Source organism: Juglans regia, chromosome 11 (assembly GCF_001411555.2).
Source record: "Juglans regia cultivar Chandler chromosome 11, Walnut 2.0, whole genome shotgun sequence".
Lineage (NCBI taxonomy): Eukaryota > Viridiplantae > Streptophyta > Magnoliopsida > Fagales > Juglandaceae > Juglans > Juglans regia.
This window is the reverse complement of record NC_049911.1, coordinates 36,489,687-36,509,710: the sequence shown is the minus strand read 5'-3', so window position 1 is coordinate 36,509,710 and position 20,024 is coordinate 36,489,687. Positions and strand designations below refer to the sequence as shown.

Below are 20,024 nucleotides of genomic sequence, written 5' to 3'. Positions count from 1 at the left end.
ACTGGAAACAAAATGAAGATTCACACTCCATATATATGCAGCGATCGAGGTCCAGCCTCTCACTGCTTTGCATTCTCAAATAAATGGCGTTCCAGTTAAAACATTTCCTTTGCAATCTTGATCTAGGACGAACACCATAACGACGGAAGAAACAATAGCAAATATATAATGTCCATGTTAGCCAACAATCTACACAACAAGTCTGGCTATCAGACGAAACACAAATATTCTGATAGAATCTTTTCTAAAAATTAAACAAATAAAAGCTACTGTAACAGCCAGATCATGGCCTTGTCACAATTCAAAATCTGAGTATAGTTTTACACCTAAAAACATAATGGTACTTGTAATTTTAGATCTTACACAATTATTGAAGCCTTGAAAGAAAAAGACCACCCGGCACACCCAATTGCATCGATTAATCAATCTTCACAGATGAGTAGATGAGCCTTGTGAACCAAAAGCATGCATAAAATCCGATGGTACCAGTTAGAACAAAGAACGCATACGATGCAATTAGCATGTATCCAAAGTACAATATCCCAGAGACAAGCTTTGTGATTTCAAGCTTTGTGAAGAAGTAGAACGTCGCATAGAGAAAGAGGTATAGTGCAGACGAGCCTGATGTAAGGTATGACCTCCACCACCACAGGTAGTCCTCACTGCAGAGTTGGAAGTAGCAGAGCACGACAGTTATTTCCGCACAAGTGATGATGAGGATTACAAAGACCAAGAAGAGGAAACCAAAGATGTAGTAAAACTGATTCAACCAGATTGAGGTAAGGATGAAGAATAGTTCAATAAAAACAGCTCCAAATGGTAGTATTCCTCCGATCAGAATCGAAAAGACTGGGTTCATGTACCAGGCTTGCTCGGGAATCTGCCTGGGGATTTTATTTGTCTTCACAGGATCCTCAATTGCTGGTTTCTTGAACCCAACATAGCTACCTACAAATACAAGTGGGACGGAAATCCCAAACCATAGGAAGACAAGTGCGAACATAGTACCAAAAGGCACAGCCCCGGACGATTTCTGTCCCCATATGATAGCGTTTAAGACAAAGAAAATGGAAGAGACAATTGCCGGGAACATGACTGCGGTCCGGAAAGCAGTTTTCTTCCATTCTGTTCCCTTAAACATCTTGTACAAACGAGAAGAAGAGTAACCAGCAAAAAGACCCATGAAAACCCAAAGCAAGAGCATTGCTGTCATGAGACCACCCCGGTTTGAGGGGGAGAGGAATCCAAGGATGGCAAACATCATAGTCACCAACGTCATCCCAAAAAACTGAACGCCAGTTCCAACATAGACACATAGCAAATTTGAGTTATTTGGGGGCCGGAAGACATCCCCATGGACAAGCTTCCATCCTGTCTCCTCTTGGGCTTCTTCTTGGGTCTCAAGTTCATTGTACTTGGAGATGTCACGGTAAAGTGTCCGTAGCATTATCATTGCCACCATGCCCGAGAGGAAAAGAACAATCATCAAAGAATTGACAATTGAGAACCAGTGAATTTGGTCATCGCTCATTAGTAGATAAGCATCCCATCTAGATGCCCACTTCACATCACTCTCCTGAAAAATGATGTGATGATAAAGCAAATTTCAAGTTCAAAAGAAAACGCTAATAGAAAAATAAAGCTATAATTTATAAAACCTTACCTGGAATTCAACATCATATGTGAATATAATCTCTTTGTTCTCTTCAACCTCTTGGGGAGAGTTGGAATTCATAACTGTGTGTTTTGCATGAGGGTCACATGTTGTTAAACGAGTATTATCATCCTCCCATTTTCCATCATATTCATGTTTAACACTGTATTCATCCAGCATGCAAATAACATCACCATGAGAAACTATGGAATACAAGAATCAGAAAGGAGTAATAATTCAGTAAGAAAAAGGGGACCCAGAAAACTTACCTAAATGGTCTAACCTCAAATCCCACAATTCTTGCAGAGTCTGTTTGCAAATCTCTATGAAACTTGACAGTAAATGCCAAATGGTTGTGAATAAAGTACTTGTCACCCTTGCTCTGTGCATAATCATTTAAAGTAAGAAAAAGAAATGGCACATCCATGAAGAGAACAAAAGTAAATGCCAAAAATAAAAGTACATACCCCAGGAATATGGACTTTGAGCCCAACATGAAATCCAAGCTGATAAACAGTGGCCGATTCCAGCTCCCGCCTTTGTACGGGCACAACCAGTGGAAGATTATCAAGGATCCTGTCACATGACAGATGCATTTAAGAGAATGTAACTTGAAGGCAGATCTAACAGACACTAGCAAAAAGGTGTTTATTATGAAAGAAAGAATCCCATACATGTTGACCCGATACTCATCATCAATTTTCGCTTTAAACTCCTTCGCAGATTTGGCATCTAGTGTAATCTTGCAAACAACCTTGCACATTTTCGGTGCTCGCATTTTAAACTGCAAAAAATCCCAGTCAACTAAGATAACTCAATTATCATAAATTATAAGATGTAGACTTGCAAGAGTATATTCAAAACTAACCTCAAAGGGAGAGTTTTCAATACGATCACCACGAAGTACTTCCCCAAGATTCTCTGCACTGTCCACTATCTTTTTAGGCGGGCAATAAGGAAGAGAATAATATGTGTAAGGAAGCTGAGTCCTTGTAGAGATTAATTTGTTCACTTTCACTTTTAGAGTATCATCCTGCATCCAAAGAAAATTAAATCACAATTGATTTGAAGATTTGTAACGAAGTTATTCTATTCTCAAACCAGTGTATAGAAAACACCATCCACATCACTTAAATGGTAAGATTTGATTTGTAAGATTCAAATTCTAAAATTTCTCTTCCAAATCAAATGCCATGTAAAAACGTTACTAGGTGTGTTATCCACACAACTTATAAATAGATTTTTTTTTTCTAACGCGTGTTTTGGCACAGAGAACAAATTCGAGCATTGTAGAGAGCCAAACAATCATTATCATAAAATAATAGCACTTACCAAAAAATTATCACTATTAAATAATAGCAAACACAAGAGAATAACTAACACATTTTAGACAACATGAATTACGAAGCACATCTCAATGCGGGCCCATAATTCTTACCAATTTCTTTTTTATAAGTAATAAGAGATTTTATTAATGCAAGTAAATAGGCATAGCCCAAGTACACATGAAGTATACAAATAGAAACACCTAAATACGAGCTAAGGACTAGGAAATACTTACCAATTTCCTCGCTATTTGGTACTTTTTTTATAAGCTAGCTATTTGGCACATACAAGGAATCGATCAAGATCTCCATTAGAGAGAGTCGTGTGGGCATGACGGTAAGTTGTCTCACACAGTCTAATTTTGCATTCCAGATGGGTAATTTTCTGACTTTTTTTTTAAACTTTTTCTGTTTTCTTCATTCCCCTAGAAGCACTGTGATTTTCGTATTATTAGATATATGCCAATTGAACAGGATGAATCCCAAACCTCTTCCGAAAGCTTCACTGGGCACAATGATAAAGCCAAGTTCCCCAACCTGCTTTTACTAATCAACAAATTTATAAAAACTATACGGTGCGGGATTACGTACTTCTAGACCACTCATTGGCAAGAATTCAAGTCATTTGATGCAGTCAGCAAACCATCTTATTCACCTTCAGGAAAAATGAAAAACCAACACCTCCACTCCAGTAGTTGTAAGATTGAATTGTTCAAGCCGAGTAGCTTCATCTCAAGACAATATTAAAAAATGCATCAAACATACTACTTGGGTGCGAAAGTTATTTATATTCCCCATGCATTCAGTCAGCCAAAATATCGCATTTAATTCAATAATCCATCATATTGGAGTATTGTATACGTTGAGATAGTGGCAGCAGGAGTCGCAGTTCTTGTCACACCACCACCATATAATTGATTTGATCGTTTTTTATTTAATTTGTTAAGAGTCAATTAGGAACGCATATGCACTGAAATAACCCTCATATGATCACTGCCCATTCACTTCAGTGTGCTTCGAGGTTATTATCCACGAAAATTTCATACTACGTAATCCCTATAAAAAAAATTCATTGTTTTTAGCTGCCAGAATTGTCACTCAAAAAATTATTAATAATGTTAAAACAAGTTCTTTTCTTATCTGAAGTCTATTCAAAGACGTCGAAATGCTATCCTAAACGCTCCTGCAATCACAAGAGGGTATAAATCATGCTCAAAAGCCTTGACCAATTGGCTCCGTCACCTTAGCTAATAATTAAAGAAGACGTTGTGTCTCACAAACTCTAAACGACTATTTCCAGAAAGCGCGAGCTTGTTCGCTGAAAAAGAGTTTGCTTCCCTCTAAATCTCACAATTCTCAACAAGATTGGGATCTGGAGACGGAAATACCAAAGCGCACCCGAGACTTGTATAGTTACAATAGTATTGTTTTAATTGAGTGGCTCACAAGTCAACAAGACAGTACAATCATATGCTTAAATTTCATCTTTTTTTTCCATTCCCTCAGTTTTCTTGGAATCCAAAGTGAGTGGAGAAAATCAAAGGCCTATACCACACACAGATCCAAGCTAGGCATAAAGATCAGGCACTTTACACGTCTACAAGAACATACATGCATCTTTATGTAACTATATACACGTGCGTGTGAGATATATATATATATATATAGATAGATAGAGAGAGAGAGAGAGCTGACCTTCCGGAAGTCCTCAGGAGCGACACCGGGGAGATAGAAGCAGAAGCTGCCATGGACCAGAATCAGAAGGAGTGCAGAGATCGAGAACGTACGTACAGCGAGCGATCTTCGAAACGCCATGGCGTTTCGTTTCGGATAGAGAGGGAGAGAGATCTGGGAGATAAAGATTCGTAAATCGCAGCTGTATATAGTAGGAAGGAAGAGCGAGACAGTCAATAATAATAAGAAATAGGAGGAGCTGGGTTTATCCCTCCGGTTTGACTGGGTACGGTGATTTAGCTTACTATCGTTCTCTCGAGAAACGATAAACACTGAGTGGAAAAGCCCAAGTCCAAAAAAAGTAAGCAAAAATATCCGCTTCGGTCGATGGAGCGAATTAGGTAATAAGGCCCGCCAGTGAAGCCTGGCAATATTTATAAGAAGAGAATGTAGAGCCCATGGCAGCGAAACAACTTCAATCACTTTGAGCAGGTACTAGGCCCAAGCCCACATCTCACAAGCACTTTTATCCAAACTCACTTATCTCACAAGCAATTTTTTCCACCAAATAGCAACCATTTTGATTTCGTGCACTAAGGGAAAGAAAATGTGTTATAAGAAAATAATTTATATAATTCTAGAATAAATAGTGTTAGATACAGTAATGAACTGTGTAAGTGTCGTGTATTTTTTTGAAAAAAAAGTGTGGTCTATTATTAAAAAATAATTTTTTTCTTGTAAATCTCATATATTTTTTTTAAAAAAAGAATGTTGATTTCTGATGAAGTAATACGTGGGTGAGTAATTTGTACAATGATGCCAGGCTTTAAGAGCATGAAACCTGGAGAGAATGGGCAAGAATTGCAACCCAGCAAGAACAGCACCCAAAAAAATAGAAGAGTGAAGACATATTCGGAGGAAGGAAGGAAGGAAGGAGGTAGGGCAGAAAGGGGGCACCCCCACCACATCGGACATTGCTAATGAAAAGCCCATCCACCCACGCCCCCAACCAATTATGACATTAGGGACCCTAGCTAGCTAGCTAGCTCCTCCCACAGCCATCGATCTTTTCCATCATCATTAATATATATTTTTATCATACTTTTTATTCCCACGCCTAATTTCAACAGTAATTTTATTCCATACAACAACAGCTGGCCTAACCAGCCACACATGCTCATCATTTCACTCCCAACTTCTGCCTTTTCCTCAAACTATTTTAAAAAACCAAAATTTTAATCAACACACGTACAATCTGCTCACCCATCACCCACTCCTCAATCGGTAAAAAGCAGTATTTTCCACCACTACATGCTCCTAACCATTTACAATCATTACCAACGTCTCTATAAATATATATATATATATATATAAAGGAAGAAAACCCGAGTAACCAAATTATATGAACCCGCACGTGTAAATAAATATGTTATATTTTAATTTATTTTTTATAATATTAATGATTCAATATATAATAGATGAAAAATGATGAGCACACAATAATTTTTACAACATATTACACAATTATATTTTAAAATAAAGAATATTATTGTAAGAAGTGCATTTTCTCTCTAATAAACTCTCTCCCTTCTCTCTAAAAACCTCTTTCGCAGATCCGGCTTGAGGGGTGGGAGCTTCGGCTCCCTTCCCCTCCCTCCCTCCTCCTCCTCCTCCTCCTCCACCTCCATCCCTTCTCTTCTATGTAGTTTTTATTTTTTATTTTTATATATTTTCAGGCGAAATAAGAGTGAATCGCCGATCTGAGTCTTCCCGCCGCCACAGGCCAGCACGCGCCCCTCCATGGTGATGCCCTGCTGTCGATCTTAAAGACCACCGAATGCGGCACCAAACGGAGTGACGAGTAACCCGCACGCGCGGCTCAAAGTTTCGGCGTTGTTTGGCCCGTGGCCTTTATTCACCACCCGGGAGCCCTCTGCCAACACCATGCGCAGCGTTTCTGGAGTCTGTGAGTCTGGGATCTCCAAGGTCGACTGGCGGTTCTCTTCCCAGAGTGACGCGTGTACTGCACGCGCCACAGCAGCCTCTGTGTTTGGATTTCTTTTTGTTGCAGTGTTTTTCTTTGTAGTTTTCTTTGTGTAATGTAGTTTATAGGTTAATAAAAATCTTTAAAAAAAATTAGTACCTTCAGACTTTGGTCCGAAAGGAGTATTAGTCCCCCCTCCGCGTTGACGGGATTGTTGGGGTTTGGTATACCCTACCCTACTTAGTCGAGGTATGAGGCTTTGTAATCTCTATCGTAGACAGAGGTGATATTTTCTCTAAAAATTTAAGTCTTTAGGGATTTACTGTCTGGACTAGACCATGTCAGTCACGAAAGTGTACTGGGAATATATTAATGATTGTAATTGATTTGTTTTTCAAATCAACTTTGTAAATCCTCTCTTAATAAAAGGTTAACACCCGTTTACTCAACTAAAGAATATTATTGTAAAATAACATATAAAAATAACATTACTTTATAAAAATACTCTCATTTTACGTCATATATTGTGAAAAGTATTGTGTATATCATTACTCATAATAAATTATGCATTAATTATCAATGGTAAATAATTAACAAAACAATCAAATGACACATATAAATAAGAAAATTTTAGGATTGGCCAATGACTCTAAATTTAGGTGTGGTTTGGGTAGTAAGATAAAATGAGATGATTTTAAATTAAAGTTAAAAGTTAAATAAAATATTGTTAGAAAATTATTTTTTAATATTAATTTGAAAATGTTGAATTGTTTATTGTATTTTATATAACAAATTATAATAATTATATGAAATGAAATCAAATAAAACATTTTTATTATCCAAACGGTGCCATAACCAAACAACCAACTACCTACGACTTCATAAACTTCTCTATAGATATGCTAGGTCGCGTTTGGATTGATAAGTGATTTTAACTCATTTTATCTTATCTTGTCTCTCATCATTACAATTTTATCAAATTATCGCACAAAATATAATAAACAATTCAACTTTTTCAAATCTTAAAATAATAATAATATTAAAAATAATATTTTATTCAGCTCATATCATCTCAACTCTCAATCCAAACGGAGCAAATTGCATGTAGTATCCCAATATCCTTAGGCCTCGTTTGGTTACGCAGTTCAGATGAGATGAGATGAGATGTTTTATTGAAAGTCGAATAAAATATTTTTATAATATTATTTTTATTTTAAGATTTGAAAAAATTAAATGTTTTATTATATTTTGTGTGAGAGTTTAAAAAACTATAATGATTATATGAGATGAAATAATTTAATTTTATGTAATCAAATTAGTCTTATATATCTCTGCCTATACTTAAAAGTGCGTATAATGTTACTATTCATTACTGTTCATCGTGAACAGTAGCTCTAAATCTGCCGTTTTTTTTTTTTTTTTTCTTATCTTATCTTATTACTATTCATCAACTGTATGATGAACGATGAACAGTAAAGATTTTTTTTTTTTTTATTCGTGTGAATGCCAATGTGCGACGTAATACCGCAATCGTGCATAGGGAATGAGAGAGAGGAAGAAAGAAAAAGTGGAAAAAATATTGATTTTTAAGTTTTAAATGATCAATAAAGAAGTTGTTTTTTTTTTCTTCGCATGTTTTTTTCGCATATCCTATTACTGTTTATTATATCATACACTAAAAATCAACTTTAATTTATACAATACTAATTTTTTATCATTAAATAAATGATGAAATTTTACTGTACATTTTTAAGAGAAAAAAACTATCTAATTAATTTGAATTTTTAATATAATTTAAATTTCATAATAAATGATGAACATAAATAAATAATAATTTTATTCTTATACATTAGACTATTTTAATATTTGAAATTACACTTTATTTTTTTCTTCAATTTGACAGATGTGGCAAACGTGCTTTTCTTTTATCAATTAGAAAATCTTACGCCATACAGGATTTTACACAAGTACCACTAATTTCAAAATAACCAAGCCATTTATAAAATACTAATATTTCATCATTAAATAAATAATGAAATTTTGTTAAATATTTTTAAAAAAGTATAACTATATAAATAATTAGAATTTTAACATAATTTAAATATGATAATATTCTTAATTAACTAAAGAGAACTGCTACAACTAATAAAAAAGTAACCTGAAAATATGTCATGAATATGTATTTCATTTTTTTATTTTTCTTTTCTTTTTTTCATGTATTTTTTTAATCATTATAAACATTTTTAAAAAAATAAAAAATTTACAACATCATTGGATCAGGAGGGAATTGACAATCTATCTCTTCTCAAACAAAATTATTGAGTTCGAGGAAGAGATTAATAGATTCTTAGGTTTTCAGAAACTTTTATATATTTTTTAATATATTATTTAAATATAAAATATTTTTTTATTTGTTAATCTAATCATTACAATTTTCTTAAATATAAATTTTTTAAATTTAAAACAAAAACTACATTAAAAAATTATATTCCAATAATATTTTAACTTTTATAATATTTTTATTTTAACTTTTTTTCTCTCATTTTCTACAATCAAATAAAACATCTTAATCCAAATAATTTTATATATTACTATTCACAAACCATGTCACTACTATTAATACATCGATTCAAATCATATCTAAGGATATGATGTCTACGTGTGTTGTTTTTTGAAAGACGAGGCTGCTGCTGGTACATTAAAATTTTTAAGATTTAAATCCAACCCTTCATTTTACCACTTCTTATTTTTTTTTCTTCGGTTGGATTGCTTCGATTTATGCAGTGAAGTACTATCACTGTCACAAAAATTCTCCACATCTATTTTCACTTGTTAGGTACAGAAATTGAGTTCATAAAAAAATTCTCTATATATTACTTATTTTACTTATGATTACGTTTTCTTTTTTTTAATCCAAAACATATTTATATTTTACAAAATAAATTATTTTTTAACTGGGCAAATGTGCCTCGCACATTACCCAACCGCTAGTATATATATATATGTGCATACATTAATTTAATTATTTGTCTGTATAGCTAGATTAGGACCATAAGTAGCTAAGGGGACTAACTATGATGAGGTGGTAGCTGTAATTAATGGGATAAAGGACTTGGCGTCTGAAACTCAACGTGAAAGCGAATTTTTTCGAATAATGTGGTCTATGTGAGTCATGCATGTACTGCCTAAGGTCCCCTACACTTTCGTTACGCCGCCTTCAACATCATGTGTAGCTCTGGGACCGTGCTGCATGCATCCCGACCCTAATACTATTCCAACCATTAAACAATGAAGTTGCAGAGAAAAGTGTTATGGCTTTGCCTTTAGTATGGCTTTCATATCTTTCTGACACCGTCAAGTTGACTGAGTTTTTATTTATTTTCAGAGCTTTTGAAATTTTGATACAAGGATGCTTGGACACTTATCTCGGAATTCTATATTATATATAATATATAGCAGAAAAATAAATTTAGTTAACATATATGAGTTTTGAAAAATAAAAGAAAATTAATTATAAAAAATTATTATAAAATTAAAAAAAATAGTTGAATATAGTTTTTTAATTTCTGTATTTAAATAATGAGTAAATTCAAAAAATTCATAAATTTGTAATATATGAATATGCCTCTTCTTTAATCTTGATCATGCTACAACTTGCATGGAGGTATTGGAAACGATGCCCAATAATAATCAATGATTCAATATACAGCTTTTTTAGCTTTGCATGCTCCTCGAGACTGAACTTTTTTGTTTGTGGTCCAAAGTCGTAAGTTAATGAATGAAATTGCTCGACTATTAATTATATGCACGATAACATATCCATACGAATGATGTAATGTATAATTAAAGACAGTTTGTGGTCCAATATGATATTGTAGGATACGATAAGCCATCAACCTACCAACCAACCATTATAATTAATCTATCCAATTGAGTAATTACTTAAAAGCTTAACTTTATAGATCATTAGCCTCGTTTGATTATATAGATCAAATGAGATGAGATAAAAATATATAAATTAAATAAAATATTATTAAAATATAATTTTTAATTTTAATTTTTAAAAATTATATTTTATGTAAAATTTTTTAAAAAATTATAATGATAAAATCAAATAAAATGATTCGTGTTAGTAAATAAGGCCTTAATTTTGCACCCCTATTTTGTTTGTCAAGCTAACTAGCCATATATTGACCAAGTCAAAGGGCACGACCTTGATATTCAATTTCTAAATAAATAGTAATATTATATATAGTTATGAAATGTGTAAGCGTTACGTAATTATTTTAAAAAATAATTGAATTAATAATTAAAAAATTAGTTTTATTTCATGCGTACTCCTTATTTACATACTTTTTCAAAATAATTGATTGCACCATGCTTACATATTTCACGATTATAAATATAATTTATCCTGAATAATTGAACTAGGGAAAAATATCGTTTTGACTTGCTTATCTGCCTTTAATTTTTGTTTCCATATTTTCTTGGTAACATCTAGAACATAATATCTGTATAACATAATTAGTTGATATCAAGGGTGTGTTTGAGTATACTTTTAATATTAGAAATAAATAAGTTTTTATTTTGAGAAATATTTTAGCTATAAAAAAATAAATTTATAAAATAAAGTGATTTAATGTGATAAGTTAAACTGTAAATTTATTTTTATCATAAAATAATTCTAATGGATCATATGAAGTCATAATACTTTATGGGTCTATTTTTATATAAATTCTTTATATTTGTAGTATTTTTCTTTTTATTTGGAAGAGCAAACAAAAAGTGTCGCATTACTCACAACTCACAAGTACATATGAGAGATAAAACTGGAATTAAACTTGGAATACAAAAAGTTGGTAAATTTCTTCAATTGTGTCCATTGGTCATATACTAAAACTATCATGGGTGCATATCTACATTATGCTAAGAACTTTGCGTTGGATTATCCGATAAGTAATCCATGCACTGGCTACTGTGTTTTAGAAAGGACAAAAAAAAAAAAAAAAAGGTAAATTTTGCAGACGGAGTTTGATTGGACATGAACAACGACAACGACGTTGCATATGTATAGGCTCGTTTTGACACAAAATGAATAGAATTTTTGGCCAAAATTGGTATGGTATGTAATTTAGTTTAGATGTCATATTTATTCAACGAGTTTACCTTTACCCTAAAGTTGAACAGTAATAAATAGCTTAGGAAAGTACCGGGAAATTAAATTCCGTGGACCAATTTGACCCCAGTAACAGTGTTCCAAATAGCTTAGGCAAAGATCAGAGACTTGGTTGGCATACAAGTCAAGGTTGGTCAATTTGACTTATCACTACGTGCTTAAATCATTCAAGAAGGTTAACTGCGTTCTGGCTGAGGGGTGATTTTGTTTTATAGTTTTATTATGTTTTCTTAATTATTTATATATCTTTTTTAAAAAATGAGAATGGTAATTTTTAGGAGAGTAAATTTATCAGTCTAAATCGTAAAACTTGACCGTATCGAATGGGTTCAGTTTGAATTGACCAGACTAGTATATTGGTCCGTCTCAGTATATATAATCTTAGAATTTTTATTTTTCAATTTGGTCCCAATGTATGATTTTTTTATACTAGACAGGCCAGACAGACAGAAGTATATATATAATTTTTTATTTGAAGTATGGATGATATTATGTTTTTCAATTTCTTTTTCTCTATTTTTTATTTTTAACTTTATTTTGATAATTGTTATTTTTTATGGATGGTTATGGATAATTTTGATAATTTTGATTTAGTTATTTTCAAGAATAAAATGTGTAAATAAAATTAAATAGTTGATATTTAAAAATAGAAAGAATTTGGATTATTATTATTATTATTATTTTGTATAGTTGGACAAAAATATGATTTTAAATTTTCTTTTAATCGGTCTGTCTTCTCGATCTGAGAAACAAATGGGCTTAAATTTTTTATCTAAAAATTTACTCATAAATGGACCGATTACAAATTTACAATCAGTAATGTCTGGGTGTGACCGTTAGAAGAAAAACGAATGACATTCTGGTAACCTTTACATTACATTAAACGCTGTGAATTGTGGTTGTGCATTTGTTAAGTAAACCAGCTAAACCTGACTACCTCTGTTGCCAATTAAGAGCACTGCCCCTTGCCTACTCCCCACCAACCTTAGGATACTCCAAAGTCAAACCATGCGACAGACTGTTAACCCTGCAAGAAACAATAACGACTCGATACACATGAGAAATCTCAACGCAAGGAAACAAGTACCGAGAGGATATGATCTTCAAATTAGGATGTAGAAATTTATGACTTTTGCTGGCTGGCTGTGACTGTTTATTTTAATTCCATTTTAGGCCGAAGGGGAAGGGATAGCAAAAGTCAGTTCTGCATCAGCATGAATGGCTAGCTTCTTATACCAAGGTCCATAACACAGCTGCATTTTTCTCAATCTTCGTTACCCTCTATCTTCTCTTTTTCAAGTTCATTATCTTTCTCTGGACAGCTTCTTATACCAATGTCAGAAACAAGATGTGTACATTGGATCCAGATAAAAAATACCTTGTCGTAAAGTCCTTGGTAGGAGTATATTTCTTTCTTTTGCTCAGATCTAGCTGAAAGAAAAGAAAAGGACCGAAGCTTCGTACTTTAGTATCAAGGGATAAATTATGTGGGAATAGATTCATATCTGTGGACATCATTTCAACCACATGCTCCTGAGATTTTGGGTTCTCAAATTGACACAAAACCTATTATATTATGAATCCTATATTCAATGCTCCATTATGATGAACTGGGACTAAAATAAACCACGTTTCGAGGCTTCAGTTTTTTTTTTGGTTGTGGTCCAAAACAATGTACTTTGAGAGTGGTAGACATGGAAATAGATGGAGAAAGAAGGGGAGAAAGGTGAGAAAAAAAAGAAAGGGGCTGGCGTGCTTTAACGGCAGAGAAAAGCACCTTTTTTAAGAGTGCCTCTCTGACTCTGAGGCTCTGAGCCACCCACCCTGTAAAACACAGTCCCATACTTGCCATACTTAAACCTCACTGCACACTACGCCCACGCATATATATACTCACGCCGGCACCTACCAACCCACAAACCCCGTTTGTTTTTCTTTTAGATATTTTCTTCCTTAATTTCTCCTTCTTTCTTTGCCTACTGCAAGATTCAGAGTGCTTGGAGAGACAACTGCGTCAGAGCCTCAGAGACGGAAAGAGAGTCATTGAGATTTGCGCCAAAAGAAAAAAAAAAAAAAGATAGAAAAGATCTTGAGCGGATCATAAAGATTTAAAGCAGAGGCGGCGAGAATTTATAAACTCTAGGAGAGAGAGTGGGAGAGACTTCATTAAAAACTCTCCTATTCTCCGTGTTTGGTCACTGCTTACAATCACTCATATTTCCTCTCTTGGATTTTTCTTGCTCTATCATATTCATTTCATTCTCTCATTTTCTCTCTCTTCAAGCGTCATCTACTTCGTCATAGAGCCTGGAAACCGATGGGAACAGGTCGAAGAGACCGAGGCGGTGGTCTAAGGGATGGGACTGCTCGGTCAGGTGTTCATGGGCTATTCGAGGCGTGAAGTTTTTATCTAGAGAAAGTCTGAAGGACCACCATTTCTAGACTGGGATTTTGGTTCATTTTCCTGGGTTTGTTTTATAATCCGTCATTTCAGATAGACAAAGTCGGGGTTTTGAGCGCGGGCAGCTTTGCTGCAAGTAAAGGCGTAGTTTTGTGTGAAAAGGCCGGACGTTTCCTTGTGATTTGTGGTCATGAAGTTTATGAAATTGGGTTCGAAGCCTGATGCATTTCAAGCGGAAGGGAAAACTGTCAGGTGAGGGGTTTGCCCTCTTGTCATTTATTCTAGAAATTTTTTAAATCCATGGACTTTTTTCCGCGTTCTCTGTTTTTTTCTTTTTTCCTTTGAATTTGTTCTACTTTGAGTTTGATGTTAACGTTATACATCCTATCTAAGCATGGCTTTTATTCCCGGGTCTAAGGTTTTCTTTCCGGCGAATTAGGTATTGGGTCGTGTTTTTTTGTCGCAACGGCAAATTTATAAGGAAACCTACACTTTTAATTTCGAGATTTATATGTAAAGTGAAATACTGTTAGGTAACGATCCATGGAAAGAAATATTGTTAGGTATACATTTCTATCCGGGATTGAAAATCCTAAAATCAACTATGCCTTTTGATAATAATTCAAGAAATAACTTATAAAAAATAATTCAAGAAATAACTTAAAAAAATAATTCAAGAAATAAAAAGTTTCAGGCTTAACACAAAAAAATGTGGGATATATTACGAATACTATCACTTGGAAGGAAAGAAAAAGGGAATAAAAGAGTTTTTTTTTTTATTCCCGGGTGGGTGGGTTTCGCGGATTGAATTGTCTTCTTTTCGAGAAATTTTCTGTTCATATGGGATGCCAAAGTTCTTTAATCATCAATTTGGGCAGGTTCTTGCTTTTTAGAATGACGTTATTCCACCAATCATTTACCCTGATAAAAGTTCTAAATAGTGATCCCACAAGTAGTTTTGGATTTTTCATATTACACTTCAAACAGGCCAGAGGACAAGTTAAACCTTAGATCGATTGTTTGACGGTCACTAATTTAGCCCTCTTGCTGTAATATCGTTTTTGGATAGTGTGATTTTGCAACTCCTTGCATGTGCACTATTTTTTTTTTTTTATGTGTAATTAATTTAATTAAGAGGTCACATGCCATGATGCAAGTTGCATGTTTCTTTGGCTGTATATTGTTGTGGTAATTGCGGGTGAGTTCTATTGACACTGTGCTTTGTAGATCAGGATGCTGTTATAGATTAGTTGAGATTTGAAGTGTTCCTATGCCCTTAAAATGTAGTTTCAGAGCTTTTTGTTCATCTCACATTTAAATGCTTAGAGCAATGATTTCACAATATATGTTTGTCATCTGACCAATGTGGTCTGTGTCCCAAACGTTGATTTTGTTTGTGATTTTGGCTTTTAGATGCTGGAGAGGTTTTCTTGATGTTTGTATGTAGACACAAGATAAATCTGTTCTGTTCATCTACTTATGCATTGACCTGAATCTGATGTATGGAACTTTGTAGAAAGGTCTTATATTCCCCATCGGGCCTGATATTTGGAATATGGAGTCTTAGCACTCAATATTGATCTCACTATCATTTTAGGACGTGTCTTTAAACTGGGTTCAGTTCGTTAATCATTTTTGGATAACTAGCTCTCAGTACACATTAAGTTATGTTCTCTAGATTTAAGGGTGGATGAAAAAGGTATTGAGTTTGTGAGTGGTAGCAATCCAAAGTTTTCTAATCGAGGTTGCATCCACCCTTCTAGTACAAATAAATACCTTAAGGATGTCTTCTTGCAATTGAAGGCTGGCTTTATGGTCTTCAGGGAATCAAAAGTTCCAAAACATTGATATGGAAACACTCATACGGTAGCGAATAGTCCATTTTAGACATTGTACGGAATTACCATGTACGGATTGAACCTCACATAAATTTATTTAAAAAAAAAAATCTATGAAACTTCGCTCAACATAACCTAAAGGTTTCTATACATTACAAGCTGCTGGACAACATAGCCGATCCGGTTGTGCAGTCAATAGGACCAAATTTTGCATAGTCATTTTGTCATTAGTTTTGTGCACAGAACAAGGTTAACTACAGAACTATCAAAAGCACCAGAGACAATTCCTGTTGTTATTATTGTTGTTTGTATTTTAAATTCCAGGTATAAACCTTGAGAGGCCATCTTATATATTCCATTGCCCCCTTCAACTTCATTGTTTCCTCTTTATTGGCATAGCATACCAATGTTGTACTTCATGCAGGTATGTGTCGTCTGAATTGGCAACGGATGCCATCATAAATGTTGGGGAAGTAAAGTTTTACCTTCACAAGGTATGGCCTGCTTGTTATACTTTTACCTCTAGTGAGTTGGACATTTACATTCTTGACTGGTTGAATTGTTTTGTTGCCTTATTTATATTAAATTGGTCATCCTTCGGTGACAACATATAAAATTAGGCCAAACCACTGACCTTTCATGTAACTAACATCCGAGACATTCTTGGAGAAGCAATAAGGCTATCCTTTATGCATATGAACTTTGTGAATGAAGTGGAACTAGTCTAACTTGATTTAGAGTATTTACTATGGGTGGCTTCGTACAATTTGTTTTGGTCACGAATTTGATCATTTGCAAGATTGAAGTTTGGTGTTCACACAGGAAAGGTATCTAAAGTGTGTTTCCGACATTAACTGAAATGCACGTAATCCTTATTGTGAAAGGAATAGCATAAATATTTATTTTTTCTTTTTAGGATATATTATTTTTTATTTTTGGGTAAAGTAGGCCATTTTATTTAGTCAAAAGTTTTACCAAAGCAACAATAATCAGAATAATTATAAAATTAGCAGAAACGCAAAAATTAGTTTTAATAAAAGGTTGGTGGGCCAGTGGCATATGATTTGTGCTTTAAGAACAGGAAGCTTTTAAATTCAGACTTTTTATATTGCTGTAATGGTTGGTTGAGGTTGCCCTCTTGTCATGCTGCATTTTCTTGGACCATGTTTTGTCTTGCAACTATTTTGTCCCTTGTCTTAAGGACTACTAAAATTTTCTAGGTAATAAATAGTTATTATTTCCTTACATATACATTGCGTCGTTACGAGTATGGAAGATGCATATTCTGCTTTACATATTTAATGTAGTGGCATACTTATCAAAAAAAATATTTAATGTAGTGGCATAAATAAAAGAAATGCTTTTTTTGCCCAGTTATTTGGTTTATGCCAGTTTTCTGATACTGTGACTCTATTTCAGTTCCCTCTCTTGTCCAAGAGCAATTGCCTGCAGAAACTACTATTGAAGGCCAATGAGGAGAACGAAGATGAAATTCATATAGCTGATTTTCCTGGTGGGCCAAAGGCCTTTGAAATTTGTGCAAAATTCTGCTACGGAATGACGGTCACCCTCAATGCATACAATGTTGTGGCTGCACGTTGTGCAGCTGAGTACCTCGATATGTCAGAGGATGTTGATAGAGGAAACTTAATATTTAAGATTGAGGTATTTCTCAACTCAAGTATCTTCCGCAGCTGGAAAGATTCCATTATTGTTCTTCAAACAACCAAATCTCTTCTGCCCTGGTCTGAGGATCTGAAAATTCTTGGAAGATGTATAGATTCCATTGCCTCTAAAACTTCTGTGGACCCAGCAAACATCTCTTGGTCCTACACATATAATCGGAAATTAGCGGATCCTGATAGATTTGTTGAGGATGGAGTGAAGTTCCCAGAGAAAATGGAGTCTGTTCCAAAGGATTGGTGGGTTGAAGATATATGTGAGCTGGACATTGATCTTTACAAGCGAGTAATGATTACTGTGAAATCGAAGGGAAGAATGGATGGTACTGTAATTGGGGAAGCACTTAAAACGTATGCAGTTAGGTGGTTGCCAGATTCTGTTGATGCGTTGGTTTCTGATGCTCATGCCTGGAGGAACAAATCTTTGGTAGAAACAATCATTTGCTTATTGCCATCTGACAAAGGTGTGGGTTGTTCATCTAGTTTCTTACTGAAATTGCTAAAAGTTGCAATTTTGGTTGGAGCAGATGAGTCAACGAGGGAAAATTTGATGAATAGGATCAGCCTGAAGTTGCACGAAGCTTCTGTCAAAGATTTATTGATCCCGGCTCGGTCTCCCCAAATTACTGTATATGATGTTGAGTTGGTGCAATGCATTTTAAATCAATTTTTGATTCATGACAAGTTTAACCGGGATGTGGATGTTGAGAAGAGTGAGAAGGGGGCTGAGAATTTTGTCTTGGAACTTGGATCCCTGTTGAATGTTGGTAGACTAATTGATGGGTATGTAGCGGAAATTGCACGTGATCGAAATCTCACGCTCTCTAGTTTTATTGATTTAGCTCAGATGATTCCTGGATCAGCAAGACCTATTCATGATGGATTATACAAAGCCATTGACATCTATCTGAAGGTAGGATCTTATTATGCCGTGCATTGTAATTTTGCGCATCTTTTCAACTTTACCAGAATAGGAATTGAGCCCGATATGCACAAAGGAACAGTTTCACTGCTTCATCCACTGTGTTTACAACATGAGCAATATTATAAGACCAGCATTTGGCAATCTTGTAAGACTGAGATGACTTGATTGTATTTTGTTTTGTTTTGTTTTGTTTTGGATAATGAGTTGTCCCCAAGTCCTTTGGCACTTGACTAATCCCTGTGCACGTGTGGCCCCCCTTATTGCCCATGTTGCAAGTAAATCATTGGTTAATACCTGTGGTTGGCCACCAAGTTTAAACTTGGCCAATGCTTGTTGGGGTTTCCTGATTTCAAGTGGGAGAGCCACACAAACCAATCCCAGGATTACTTTGCTCTTACTGAGCAGCTCTGTTATTTTATAATCTTTCGTTAGATTTATGATATTTTCCTTATTGCTATGTTGTTGTTATCTTGTCAATGATTTCGTGATTTAGAATTTGTGTATCTGGATAAGGAAGGCATTACTTGTATGAAGTTCTGATAGATCATTGTGTTTCAGGAGCATCCTAGTTTGACAAAAGTTGAAAGGAAGAAGATATGTGGACTTATGGATGTCAAGAAACTGACAATGGATGCATCCATGCATGCTGCACAGAACGAGCGCCTCCCACTTCGGACAGTTGTACAAGTTCTCTTTTTTGAGCAGGTTAGAACATCTGCTGGTGTTCGACCTATTAACAACAATTCCTGCGATACTTCACGTTCCATGACAAATACAACGGATGAAGAATGTGAGAGGACAGAAGCAGCTGAAAACGGTAGAACCCTTAAGAAGCAGATGAGTAAAATGAGGATAAAAGATGAGGAATTCGGAAACAAGGGGAAACTTTCTAAGGGCAGCAAAAACAGCAGAAGCGGCATGCAGTTGCTGCCATCGCGATCGAGGAGAATATTCGATAAACTGTGGGCAGTTGGTAAAGGGCATGGAGATAACAAGAGCTCTGACACGTCTGGGAGCTCTCAGAGCCCAACTTCAATGGTTCCTGGAGACACCAAATCCTCTGGTTCATCCTCAAGACACAGGAGGCACTCAATCTCCTAGGGGACTAAACTCGGTGAAGTATAATATTCAGGCTGCTTTATGTCTAAGTGTAAAAAAATGGTAGGTTGGTTTTGTTATAGCGGGTGATGGGTTTGAACTCTCTAGCATCAGGGTGCAAAATATTATTCAGAAATTGGTTATAACGCACGTAAAAATTGTAATGAGTCTTTTTTGGTTCCTTTTCTTTCTTTGTAGCCTCCTCTGCGGTTCCAAATTCTAAGGTTATTTTACACTGTAAAAGTCCGTCCTTTTTCTCTCTCCTTT

At 34.7% G+C, this 20,024-nt stretch overlaps 2 protein-coding genes across 2 annotated transcripts; one reads left to right on the top strand and one right to left on the bottom strand.

Moving 5' to 3' along the window:
- Nucleotides 1-142: 142 nt before the first annotated feature.
- On the bottom strand, nucleotides 143-4,917 carry LOC109005213 (transmembrane 9 superfamily member 8-like). Its single transcript, XM_018984029.2, has 7 exons — nucleotides 4,675-4,917; nucleotides 2,523-2,687; nucleotides 2,329-2,438; nucleotides 2,122-2,230; nucleotides 1,924-2,036; nucleotides 1,664-1,817; nucleotides 143-1,576 (listed from the first exon to the last, which is right to left on the bottom strand). The coding sequence occupies exons 1-7, from the start codon at nucleotides 4,792-4,794 to the stop codon at nucleotides 419-421; spliced, it is 1,929 nt and encodes a 642-aa protein (XP_018839574.1). The 5' UTR covers nucleotides 4,795-4,917; the 3' UTR covers nucleotides 143-418.
- An 8,661-nt stretch (nucleotides 4,918-13,578) lies between these two features.
- LOC109005214 (BTB/POZ domain-containing protein NPY1) lies at nucleotides 13,579-20,021 on the top strand. Its single transcript, XM_018984030.2, has 4 exons — nucleotides 13,579-14,466; nucleotides 16,477-16,546; nucleotides 17,472-18,647; nucleotides 19,218-20,021. The coding sequence occupies exons 1-4, from the start codon at nucleotides 14,405-14,407 to the stop codon at nucleotides 19,758-19,760; spliced, it is 1,851 nt and encodes a 616-aa protein (XP_018839575.1). The 5' UTR covers nucleotides 13,579-14,404; the 3' UTR covers nucleotides 19,761-20,021.
- Nucleotides 20,022-20,024: the final 3 nt, after the last annotated feature.

Bases quoted from the DNA above. Each gene is read 5' to 3' on its own strand.
- LOC109005213 (XM_018984029.2), bottom strand. From the start codon at position 4,794: ATGGCGTTTCGAAGATCGCTCGCTGTACGTACGTTCTCGATCTCTGCA. The intron at 1,818-1,923 runs GTAAGTTTTCTG...GGATGAATACAG, and splicing joins TTTGAGGTTAGACCATTTAG to TGTTAAACATGAATATGATG. The intron at 1,577-1,663 runs GTAAGGTTTTAT...ATCATTTTTCAG, and splicing joins CATATGATGTTGAATTCCAG to GAGAGTGATGTGAAGTGGGC.
- LOC109005214 (XM_018984030.2), top strand. From the start codon at position 14,405: ATGAAGTTTATGAAATTGGGTTCGAAGCCTGATGCATTTCAAGCGGAA. The intron at 14,467-16,476 runs GTGAGGGGTTTG...TACTTCATGCAG, and splicing joins GCGGAAGGGAAAACTGTCAG to GTATGTGTCGTCTGAATTGG. The intron at 18,648-19,217 runs GTAGGATCTTAT...ATTGTGTTTCAG, and splicing joins CCATTGACATCTATCTGAAG to GAGCATCCTAGTTTGACAAA.